At 40.8% G+C, this 13,283-nt stretch overlaps 1 protein-coding gene across 2 annotated transcripts in view; it reads left to right on the top strand.

Annotated features, from left to right (window-relative positions):
- Positions 1-13,283, top strand: part of LOC127659714 (protein diaphanous homolog 1-like) — a 147,898-nt gene that overhangs the window by 17,227 nt on the left and 117,388 nt on the right. The window contains exons 2-6 of one of the 2 annotated variants that reach the window (XM_052149658.1): positions 8,381-8,407; positions 9,506-9,661; positions 9,754-9,855; positions 12,975-13,105; positions 13,194-13,277. In XM_052149658.1, coding sequence (XP_052005618.1) covers positions 8,381-8,407; positions 9,506-9,661; positions 9,754-9,855; positions 12,975-13,105; positions 13,194-13,277 — 500 coding nt within the window. The remainder of the gene's footprint in view (positions 1-8,380; positions 8,408-9,505; positions 9,662-9,753; positions 9,856-12,974; positions 13,106-13,193; positions 13,278-13,283) is intronic. The other variant, XM_052149659.1, reaches the window with a different exon arrangement.

Consider the following 13,283-nt stretch of genomic DNA (forward strand, 5'->3'; position numbering starts at 1 on the left):
TGGTAAATGCTCCTCCAGTGCCATTCTAAGTGTATATTATAAGTGAACCGAACTATTGAGCATCTACATCGGAGATGTTGTTCGTTAGTAGCACTCAAATATTGCGCGCCGCGTGAAGGCTAACAATAGCCGCGACAGTGAACAGAGCAGCGCCATTCACTGACGCGCTGGAGCTGTGCGTTCATTTTATATATTTACTTATTAAACAGGCTTTTGTGACTCACAGAGCTATCGCACGTCTTCAAGTGGCTTTGAATGAAATGCACGAGTCATATGAACTACTTTAACTGTGTTTTTATGATTCTTTTATGGCATATTTGGCGCTTGACAGTAACGACTATGATTAACATACAGTATCCCATTTGGATCGGGCTCGTCGGGCCGTCTAAAAGCTTCAGTATCGGAGCCGATACCGTTCCAGGTATCGGATCGGTGCATCCCTAGTCTGGACCCGGTTGCACCAGCTATACATTAGTTACAACTAGAGATGCACCGATTGCAATTTTCTTGGCCGATTTCGATTTCCGATTTTTTTGCAAGTGTGACCTGCCGATACCGATTTTTTCCAATTTTCTTACTAATAACTATTATTGACCACATATACAAACAAAATCTACCTTTCTTCAATGCAAAATTTTATTTTCATAATAAAATAAATTATTAAACATCACAATTTCCCCCAAACTGCACTAAGTTACAGGATCTTCTCTCACTTAAACAACTCTCAAAATAAAGTGCTCTATGACTAGAAAGAGGTAGAAATAACAATTAACAGTATAACAGATGTCATTTTCCACTATTTTTATAAATTGACCTTTTTCTCTTTATTACTCGTCTAACAAAACAATTTCAAAGATCTGAAAAACTGAAGTGTCCAATACGCTCGACTTACGTTAGATGTCCAAATATCAGTTGTAAAACTGAGCACTGCTTCGGGAACGGCTTCCATACCTGTCAACACTCCCGTTTTTCCCGGGAGTCTCCCGTTTTGTTATTTCTCCCAAAAAAACTCCCGTAATTTGTATGACCCAAACCACGTTATATGAATAATCACATCAATATATTATTCCAAGGTGGTCCAGTTGCCAGATCTCAAAATCGGCTAATTCCGGTCCCTGGCCGGTCGATCGGTCGGTGCATCTCTAGTTACAACTTAGCCTAGTTGTGGCGTAAATGGGCACTAAGTGAAGTCTTGCCTTAAGAACAGGTGGCGCAACCAAATTAAGCACCGAATTTGTTACAAACTAACTAGTAGTTACCAAGACCTTAGTGTGAACTTTACGTCCCAACTTACGTGAGACCTTGTGCACGGCTGGTGCAACCGACCCTGGACCGCGGTGACTGGCGCAAGACATCGTGATGACTGTTGCGCCCTCTCATTGTCTCTAGTGAGCAGCATGACAAAACAGCAGTGCTGTTTACACACTAGCACTGAACACCCTTCATTTGTGCCCTGTCCCGCTCCGCACGCGTTGCCTCTTTTCCCCGCATGTGAGTAGACATGAGGCGCCGCACAAGTTAACGTGGTTCCAGAGCGCCTTTAGACCATAACGGTTTTCCCTTCTTCGTTTAGCTTTAATCAACATGTTAGGAGCCTTTAATAATAAACAAATATATTTCTGTCTGATGTCATCATCTCTGGCATGGATGACAAGGAAAGACAATAAAATGACTACTCGTAGCCCCTTCTCTGTTATTATAGAGACTGTTTTGACTGTTTAGGATTTACTGTTCTCCTCTTCTGCCAACTTCAAAAAATGTGCAAATGTGAATGTATCGTCCAGCCCTAATCTCACCCTCCCTTTGTGTACATTTAGCGTTTGGGTTATTATGATTAGCTTTATATAAAAACAATAGAAGTCGATACAGTATGTCTTCGCTTGGATATTACTTGAGTGAAGGTGTGTGTGTGTGTGCGTGTTTGTGTTCCAGGAATATTCCCTCTGACCTGCAGTCTCTCATTAACAGATTAATCTGTCTAATCTCACCACACACACACACACACACACACAGATGGAGTGTGTAAACGACCATGATTTCAATCCTGTGTCTGTTTAGCTGTTTGGCTGGTCTGAAGAGTTTTATGTGTGTCCTGTGAGTGACCCCTGAGATGGTAAATAACACCACTGCACTTTATGGGAGAAAGTAACTACAGCCATGGCCAAAAGTTTTCTGCTTCAGTTGTTGATTCACATTGTTTCTAGATTATTGTGCAGAGTGATCAGATGCATTTTAAATCATTGGAAAAAGCTTCATTGGCCTGGGAACTAAATGACCGGCTAACATAATTTCGCTAATCATATCAGCAGCACCTGGGAAAGTGTGAACGAGTACCAGTCAGGTGAAATCACTCGATCATCATGATTGGATTATAAGAGCTGACTGATTGCTATAAAAGTGCTTCCAATCATTGTGTTCTTGTTCGCAATGGTTACATCTAAAGAAAGACGTGCAGACATCATCGCTTTGCATCAAAATGGCCTCACATGCAAGGAAATTGCTGCAAAGCATATTGCACCTGAAAGAACCATTTACAGGATCATCAAGAACTTCAAGGAGAGAGGTTCAACTTCAGTGAAGAAGGCTTCGGGACGTCCCAGAGTGTCCAGCAAGTGCCAGGACATCTCCTCCTGAGGAGTCAGCTATGGAAGCGTGCCACCACCAGTGCAGAGCTCAATATTGGCAGCAGGTTGGTGTGAGCGCATCTGCATGCACAGTGAGGTGAAGACTTTTGAACAATGGCCTGGTGTCAAGAAGGGCAGCAAAGAAGCCACTTCTCTCCTGGAAAAACATCAAGGACAGACTGATTCATCAGGAAGTACAAGGATTGGACAGCAATGATGAAGCCCCCTTCCGACTGTTTGGGATATCTGGAAAATCAATAGTCTGGAGAAGAAAAGGTGAACGCTACCATGAGTCCTGTGTCGTGCCAACAGTGAAGCATCCTGAGACCATCCATGTTCGGGGTTGCTTTTCATCGCAGGGAGTGGGCTCGCTCACAATCCTGCACAAACCACTGCCATGAATAAAGAATGGTATCAAAACGTCCTGCAAGAGGAACTTCTCCCAAAGATCCAGGAGCAATTTGGTGATGATCCGTGCATGATGGAGCACCATGTCACAAGGCAAGATTGATAATGAAGTGGCTCAGAGATAATTACATTGAAATTTTGGATCCGTGGCCAGGCAACTCCCCGGATCTTAATCCTATAGAGAACCTGTGGTCAATACTCAAAAGTCGAGTGGACAAGCAGAAGCCCACAAATTGTGATCAACTGTCCCTGCCATGGCTGTAAAATTTGAATACATTTTTCAGTAGTATGACTGAAGCTCTGCTGTTTTCAATAGTGTAACTGTTCCAGTGAATGGCGTGTGTGTGTGTGTGTGTGTGTGTGTGTGTGTGTGTGTGTGTGTGTGTGTGTTGTTGCTATTTCAATAGTAGAGTCTCTGTGTTGCTGACAGTTTCACACAAGCTTGTAAACATATGCAGAAGAGTGTGATAGTTCTGCACTCAACAGTCATTCAAATGAGAGCATGAGAGAGAGAGAGAGAGAAAGTAACACACACTCTCTCTCTCTCTCTCTCATGCTCTCTCTCTCTCTCTCATGCTCTCTCTGTCTCTCATGCTCTCTCTCTCTCATGCTCTCTCTCTCATGCTGTCTCTCTCTCTCTCTCTCTCTCATGCTCTCTCTCTGTCTCTCTCTCATGCTCTCTCTCTGTCTCTCTCTCATGCTCTCTCTCTGTCTCCCTCTCACTCTCTCTTTCAATTTCAATTTAAAAGTACTTTATTGGCATGATTGTGTTTACATACAATATTGCCAAAGCATTAATACACAAAACAGATAATGACAAGACAAATAAGAGACAAATGTCTCACTCTCTCTCTGTCTCACTTTCTCTGTCTCTGTCTGTCTCTCTCGCTCTCTCACACACCCACACTTGTACCAATATTATATTACTCAGAGAGTTTCAGAGTGAACGCCCAGTTTCAGTAGAATATTGAGAAAGAGGACCTGAACTGGAATAATACTAATACTTTAATTAAAAAAAAAATATAAATAATAATAATTCTGTCATCATTTACTCAAGCTCATGTTGTTCCAAACCCATATGACGTATTTTCTTCCGCGGAACAAGATGTTAGGCAGAATGTTAGCCTCAGTCACCATTTAGTTGTATGTTAAAAACAAAAGATGCAATGAAAGTGAATGGTGACTGAGGCTATCGTTCTGCCCAACATCTCCTTTTGACCTCCCATTTCCAGTCATGAATAAACCGGAAATAATTTGTCAAACTTTTTAACATGCCAAAAGTTGAGACATTTTGACACATTATTGAATTAAAATGCGAAACAGCCATATTTATTTCCACGACGATAACTGAACAACACTATTTCAATGTGTCGCATGCGGCGTACTGTTTTAAACAATTGCAGGTTACAATTATAATTGTGGATTATTTCCCCTGATGTTGTCATTTATTTTCGATTAAGTAGAACTTACATTAAATTACTTATTTTGGGTGGAGCAACTGCGTGCCGTACTCTATATATGCAGCACATCCACTTTAAGACGAGAACTTTGTTCCTAAATGACTTTATTGTTGTTTTCTACATCAGTAAATCAAGACTTGTTGCCTGAACTATGTAGTAGGGAAGTATGCATATTCAGATACACACACACACACACACACACACACACACACACACACACACACACACACACACACACTGGGCCTCTTAATGTGGATGAGAATGGTTGTAGTTAAAGGGATCCTTTGTTATTAGTTCTAGTGTTCATCAAGATCCCCCACCCACCATTGGGAAGCTTGGGAATTTTCCCGGTGGACCGGCGGCAAAACGGGGCTGAATGGGCCGTGATAAGCTGAAATGGGCCGCCACGTTATGACAGCAACTGTTTCTATGTGAAATCCCAGGCCGATTTCTCTTCCCAGTCCGCCCCTGCGCGCGCGCACACACACACACACACACACACACACACACACTCTCATGAAGTTATATCCCTGTTGAATAGTGGTTAGTCATTATGTGATCATTATTGAATTATATGCCTGTGACATAATTTCCCTTTCCTGTCACTGTCAGCGGAGGGAACTTTTGTCCTTTTTTTGTTAGAAACATTTAATTAATCAAACTTACAATTCAGAGCTTTACAAAATAAATTAATTAATAAAAAATAAAAAAAACACAATAAATCACTCGGTCCAAAAACGGCCGTGTATGATTTGATGTACTTCAGTGTTAAATGTGATCCAGCCCTTGAAAGGGTCCGTTTGGCTGGTGATGACTGAGGATGAACTGAACCTCAGTTGCCTCCGCATCTCCGTCAATCCGCGCATCTCGTCACGTGACTTGGTGAGCGCGTTACCGTGGAGACATAGCACTTGTGTAGGCTTCACGCTATTCTCCGCGGCATCCACGCACAACTCCCCACGCGCCCCACCTAGAGCGAGAACCACATTATAGCGACCACGAGGAGGTTACCCCATGTGACTCTACCCTCCCTAGCAACCGGGACAATTTGGTTGCTAAGGAGACCTGACTGGAGTCACTCAGCACGCCGTGGATTCAAACTCACGACTCCAGGGTTGACAGTCAGCGTCTCTTTACTGATGTTTTTAATCGATAGTTACACTTTTGGAAATATTCTTGATTCTTGGATAGTTTCAGTTGATTGTCTTATTGTGTCATTAGCATTGTATAGATGAGGTGTAGCGACTATACTGTAGATGATCGGTTTTATCAATATATTTTTGACTGATACTGTATTTTAGTTTTTCAGTTGTAGTCTCCAGTTTTATTATGAATGATCTGAAAGTCCCGTTGCTATGGAATGGTTCATTTTTGGTCCTGGTAAACTCAACAGCCTCCCAAACTAGGTTACCGGGTAATGGGTTGGTAACTATGGTAACAAAAAGTTTTGTTTGTTTGGTTTTGAAGAAATCAGTTTGTGCTATTGTCTAAACGAAAGGTCTTTATTGAACTGCTGTTAACAAAAGCAACTTGGCGAGGGACACCCCGTTGTGTGTGTGTGTGTGTGTGTGTGTGTGTGTGTGTGTGTGTGTGTGTGTGTGTGTGTGTGTGTGTGTGTGTGTGGCAGGTGGTTATTCATGCATGTAACACTTCCTCTGTGTCCAGTGGAGCGTTATCTCAGAAAGCATGTTACCATGAGCAGAGAGATGGAGAGAGCGTGCTCGGAGGAAACAGACTAATTTAGCTTAAAGGACTTCCTGTAGAGCACACACACACACACACACACACACACAATTAGACTACTGTACAATTATTTTAAAGGTGTCAGTCAGAAAATAAAGTCGCACATAATCAAACTGTGACTGTTACTATCATGAACAAGTGATAATTATCCTGCTGTATTTGTTCCTTTTACAGACTTAAACAATGTGTGTGTGTCTTTTGTGGAACTTCCTGTCAGCATTTTGTGCAGGAAGTGGCTTGTCACACTTTATCAGGCGTGTCTGGTATGGCCCAAATTATGACATCACTTCAACACACGCGAGCACACACACCGCAACCTTCAATCGCTTAACCGAAATGGTATCTCCATGGAAACCAGAATGGCAATAATATCAACAGCTCTAATTATCACACACACACTTGGAAAGAATGCTTAGTGCTTCATTATGTGTCTATTTTTAGAAAGAAATGAGAAATGCAGATGCTTGCACACACTCACACACACACACACACACACACATCATTCTAGAACCTATCATCATTATGTGTGTGTTTGTGGTTTAATGTTAAACTAATTATTAACATTAATGTAAACGTTTAGGAATGAGGTCACCTAAACCCTTGTTTCATCAGGTAATGGTTGACCTAGGTGCAGGTGTGTGTGTGTGTGTGTGTAGTGTGGAGCTATACATGGATTTAGGTGATTTTAGTTAAATAAATATGACTGTTCAGGAATGTCTATGCATACTCGAGAGGTGTAATGCCATAACGCCACCAGTATCTCATTTTAAACGTTATTTTCTAAAGCCTGTGCATCATTAACATAATAAAAATGTTGCCGAAAATCCTGTTGTCTGCAGTGTACTAGCTGTCTGCTGCCACTTGGTGGACGTTTCTGGGCATTTCTTGATGGATTTTATAATTATTTTGCTGCTGGGGGGGTGTTATAAAGGGTTACAAGGTGATTCTGTATGTATAATTCAGTTCGTTAAGTCTATTCTTGTCTTTGTTGGAATCAATAAAAAAATTGAAAGTAAAAGTGACTATTGATTACATTGTTACTGATATTTAAAAATGAGTATTTGCTGAAAATAAGCAACTCGTGCTTGGTTTAAATTTTGTATATTATTTTATTGAAAAAGCCCATTGAAATCCAAGTATCTAATATGATGCAACAGGCTTTTGAGGTTTTTTTCTCAATCACAATGGGTAAAAACTGTTCTTGTGCATGGATGTCGTGGCGCTCTGTAGCGCCGGCGAGGGCAACAGTTCAAAAAGGGAGTGGGCGGGGTCAGGGTGTGTGGGGTCCAGAGTGAGTCTACCAGCACATTACCTCACTCTGGAGACATACTAGACTTTGAGGGTGGGCAGGGGGGCACCAATAATCCTGTCCGCAGTCCAGGTTGTTTGGAGACCTTTTGCCGTTTTAACTCGCTCCAGACGTTCACACTGAAGTTCTGACATTTGATTGACTCCTGTTAGTAGTGGGAGGAGCCAGACTGTGTCTTTCCTCATGAATATCAACACCCTCTCATCTTTTGCTGGTTCAGTTTTGTGGGGTCAAAATGCCACGGTATCACATTCAACTGTTCTCATTGAACGTTCATGTTTTCCCGCACTGTTGATTGTTCTGGCTGAGGAAGTGATGTCGTAATGTTGGTTTGCTGATGTCTGCTGCCCTCATGTGGCAGGAAATAGATTTGCCACAGTGTTTTACCACATTGATCGGTCACAGATTATTAACATCATTGTTTTTAAGTAGCAGCTGGGTTTCTTTTTTCTAATATTTTTTTTTCCTGACTTTTCATAAAATGTCTTCATAACCTTGCCTTAAATCTTGGTGTTGAATATTATAGAAATGTTTATTATTATAATGTAGAAATGTAGAAAAAGACTCTTTACTGACTGAATATTATTTGGCCCTCACTGTCCTTTTTTTCCCCATTTTCCTTTTTTGTTTTTCCTTTTGCTCTTTCCTATTCCCATCCCCTTTCCTTTTTTTTTTTCCTTTTCCATTTCACTCATTAACACTCTCTCTCTCTCTCTCTCTCTCTCTCTCTCTCTCTCTCTCTCTCTCTCTCACTCACACTCTCTCTCATTTTCTCTCTCTCTCTCTTCTTTCCCTCTATATTGTTTTCATGTTTCTCTTTCCTACTTCCTGTACAGACTCTCAAGCGGCTGATTCCTGATGAGGTAGGTTTACTCACATGTGCTCCGTTTTAACACTCTTAACCCCTTGTTCCGTCACCTCTATGTAATGCCACTGACCCCACCCTGTGTGTGACATCACCAACACTATCCCCAATGACCTTTAACCTTTCACATGCTTTGCCTCCCGTGCACACAGTCACCTCACCGTACTGATAAACTACAGAACTGAATGACTGACCTCAGATCAGTGTTTCTAGGTCTGTCCTGATGAACAGCAGAAACTGATCTGACATCAGCGTTCAGTGGATTTTAAACACTCATTCCTCTCGGCTTTGTCAACATATTTGCACTGTGCATCTGGTACATACTTGCACAGTGACACTTTAATCTGAGATGCACTCATGCATGAAACACGTTCACTTGAGGTGTGTTTATGTGCACAGATTTTAGACCATTTTTAATGGAGTTTTTTGTTTTAAAACTGAACTAAATTCACACTTCAGTATTAACCATCAGTGGTTTAACAGGTGAAGCAGAATAGATTTAAAGTATCTGCCATTATTATCAGTTATCAGCCATAACTTTGAATTAATTAGTGGCTCTTTTATGTCAATCCATCCCAATATTGATTTATTCATTATAAAGAAGATACTGTTGCATTGTATTAAACGCAAATGAGGATGTGGCGCCCCCTGCTGTTTTTAAGAGGGATAAACTGTAATGTAACTGTAGCTGGTTTACTGTATGGATTATATTAGTATATTAGTATTAAATGATAGATCAAGTTTATTGACACTAGCAGAGAATGTTCTGATTAATTAAACTCCTGGAGTTAAGTGCCTTGCTCAAGGACACAATGGTGGTGGCTGTGGGGATCAAACCAGCAACCTTCTGCGTACCAGTTATGCGCTTTAGCCCACAACGCCACCACCACTCACTTCCTGTTCATTCGTCAAACTGGAAATGGAAGGTCATATTAGGTCATCTAGGTGTTCCATGCATGTTGTGCACCGTTTACATACTGCAAATATAGTACAGATAGTTTTACACTCATTATAGCAACGGCTATCCGGTATTAAATTCACCCAAGTGTTTTCGGCACGGTCTGTGCATTGACCTCTGTCTTTGACCTTTTGTCAGCTGGAGCGGTTCACCAGTATGCGGACGAAGAAGGAGAAAGCGGCTACGCTGGGACACAGACACTCGACAGCAGCACAGTATGAAGTTCCATCACAGATGCAGTCGCTGCACGAACACTCGGACGACTATGTGCTGGAGCTCTTCGAACAGATGCTGGTGAGAGTGTGTTTAAGAGTTCAAGCATCAAGCTTTTCTTTCGGTTGTAGAGGAGATATGACTGAATTATGTGTTTCTCTGTCTGTCTCTAGGTTGATATGAATCTGAATGAGGAGAAGCAGCAGCCGCTCAGACAGAAGGATATCTCCATTAAGAGAGAGATGGTGTCTCAATATCTGCACACGTCTAGTGCTGTAAGTCTGTCTGTCGTTCTGTATTGAGCGTCTGTCTCAAACGCTCTGGGCTCTATTTCTGTACCCGTCCCATCCATCTACCCATCTTATCTATCTAATTACCTGAAAAAAAAAACACTCTTGTCCAGTTCATCTGGTACACAGTTAAAGTCATTTATGTACTTATTTTTAATACAAGCATTAGTGCAAGGCCCGACCGTGTGCAAAAAAGCAAAACAAAATTATTATTAATATATATATATATATTTTTTTTAATGTATTTTCAGAGGCTGCTTAAATGTGCATATATTGATTTTTCCCAACATGTTAAAAAGTTATTATTTCATATTTTAACTAATATTTTCACATAAAAAAAAATTGGTGTTATACCCCATTAAAACCTTCATTAGTGTTCATTTAGAGTTAACTTCGTAGCTTCATTTGTGAAACTGAATGAAATAATAAAAGAACGAACAACAGCCATAAATGAACCAAGAGTTGTTACTGAGAACATGCAGTTAAAGATGCATGCTGAGATATATTGTTCTTGTAATAAGTGTGTTTTATACTAATAAATGAACTGAGTAAAATATTTGTATTTAAAATGAACAAGGACATCTCGATCATAGTCTTTGAAAACGATTAAAAACGTGTTTGAAAAGTCCTTGAATGTAACTTTGAAGCATCCGCATGAACCGTGTATCTCTGCTTCTGTGTTGAATGTTGGTCATATTTAAAGCATTTCAGAATGTTCATAATTCTAAAGTGATATTCTGGTTTATTTACAACTTTATAACTTTAAAATAAATATAATATTAATATAATAATATAACTTTAGCTGTATAAACAGTATCTATAATGTGCTATATATATATAAATATGTGTGTGTGTGTGTTTGTGTCTGTGTGTATGTATGCATGCATTTATGGACTGTGTAGGAAAGTGTGTGTGTGTGTTTGTGTCTGTGTGTGTATGTATGCATGCATGTTATGGACTGTGTAGGAAAGTGTGTGTGTGTGTGTGTGTGTGTGTGTGTGTGTGTCTGTGTGTATGTATGCATGCATGTATGGACTGTGTAGGAAAGTGTGTGTGTGTGTGTTTGTGTCTGTGTGTATGTATGCATGTATGGACTGTGTAGGAAAGTGTGTGTGTGTGTTTGTGTCTGTGTGTATGTATGTATGCATGCATGCATGTATGGACTGTGTAGGAAAGTACGTGTGTGTGTGTTTGTGTCTGTGTGTATGTATGCATGTATGGACTGTGTTGGAAAGTACGTGTGTGTGTTTGTGTCTGTGTGTGTGTGTGTGTGTGTGTATGCATTCATGTATGGACTGTGTAGGAAAGTGTGTGTGTGTGTGTTTGTGTCTGTGTGTGTGTGTGTATGCATGCATGCATGTATGGACTGTGTAGGAAAGTGTGTGTGTGTGTGTGTATGTACTTTATATGCGTGTATGTATATGTGTGTATGTATATGTGTGTATGTATAGTCGTATGCAAAAGTTTAGGCACCCCTGACAATTTCCATGATATTCATTTATAAATAATTGTGTGTTTGGATCAGCAATTTCATTTTGATCTATCAAATAACTGAAGGACACAGTAATATTTCGGTAGTGAAATGAGGTTCATTGGATGAACAGAAAATGTGCAATATGCATCAAAACGAAATTGGACAGCTGCATAAATTTGGGCACCCCAACAGAAATATCACATCAATATTTAGTTGAGCCTCCTTTAGCAGAAATAACAGCCTCTAGACGCTTCCTATAGCCTGTATTCAGTTCAGTTAGGTTTGATGGTTGCCGAGCATGGACAGCCCGCTTCAAATCACCCCACAGATTTTCGATGATATTCAGGTCTGGGGAATGGGATGGCCATTCCAGAACATTGTACTTGTTCCTCTGCATAAATGCCAGAGTAGATTTTGAGCAGTGTTTTGGGTCGTTGTCATGTTGAAATATCCAGCCCCAGCGTAACTTCAACTTTGTGACTGATTCCTCTACATTATTCTCACGTATCTGCTGATATTGAGTGGAATCCATGCGACCCTCAACTTTAACAAGATTCCCAGTACCGGCACTGGCCACACAGCCCCACAGCATGATGGAACCTCCACCCAAATTTACTGTGGGTAGCAAGTGTTTGTCTTGGAACGCGCTGTTCTTTTGCCGCCATGCATAACGCCCCTTGTTATGACCAAATAACTCAAAGTGCGCTGAATTGTTGAACGATGCACAGTGACACCATCTGCAGCAAGATGATGTTGTAGGTCTTTGGAGGTGGTCTGTGGGCTGTTTTTGACCGTTCTCACCATCCTTCGCCTTTGCCTCTCCGATGCTTTACTTGGCCTGCAACTTCTGGCCGTAACAAGAACTGTGCCTGTGGTCTTCCATTTCCTCACTATGTTCCTCACAGTGGACACTGACAGCTTAAATCTCTGCGATTAGCTTTTTGTAGCCTTCCCCTAAACCATAATGTTGAACAATCTTTGTTTTCAGGTCATTTGAGAGTTTTGAGGCCCCCATGTTGCCACTCTTCAGAGGAGAGTGAAAGAAAACAACTTGCAATTGGCCACCTTAAATACCTTTTCTCATGATAGGATGCACCTGTCTATGAAGTTCAAGGCTTAATGAGCTCACCAAACCAACTGTGTGTTCCAATGAATCAGTGCTAGATAGTTACAGGTATTCAAATCAGCAAAATTACATGGGTGCCCAAATTTATGCAGCTGTCCAATTTTGTTTTGGTGCATATTGCACATTTTCTGTTAATCCAATGAACCTCATTTCACTACCGAAATATTACTGTGTCCTTCAGTTATTTGATAGATCAAAATGAAATTGCTGATCCAAACACACAATTATTTATAAATGAATATCATGGAAATTGTCAGGGGTGCCTAAACTTTTGCATACGACTGGTATGTATGTATGTATGTATGTATATATGCGTGTGTGTATATGCGTGTGTGTATGTGTGTGTGTGTGTGTGTGTGTGTGTGTGTGTATATGTATGTATATGTCTATGTGTGTGTATGTGTATATATATATATATATATATATGTATGTATAATTCAGTTATATATGTCTGACATCACTGCACCTGTTCCACATATGATGTGTGTGTGTGTGTGTGTTTAGGGAAAGAGTCAGAAGGAGAGCTCTAAATCAGCGCTGGTGTACATACAGGAGCTGAAGACCGATCTTAGAGACACACAGTTACTGAGCTGTCTGGAGTCACTGCGAGTGTCTTTAAACAACAACCCTGTCAGGTACACACCTCACACACACACACACACTCACATTTACATGAAGCATCTGATTGTGTCTGATGTCAGCTGACTGTTGTGTGTGTTTCAGTTGGGTGCAGACGTTTGGAGATGAGGGTTTGGCTTTACTTCTGACATTCCTCAAGAAACTTCAAGACGAGAGAGAAGAACCTATGTACGA

This window comes from Xyrauchen texanus, chromosome 19, assembly GCF_025860055.1.
Source record: "Xyrauchen texanus isolate HMW12.3.18 chromosome 19, RBS_HiC_50CHRs, whole genome shotgun sequence".
NCBI classification, from domain to species: Eukaryota; Metazoa; Chordata; class Actinopteri; order Cypriniformes; family Catostomidae; genus Xyrauchen; species Xyrauchen texanus.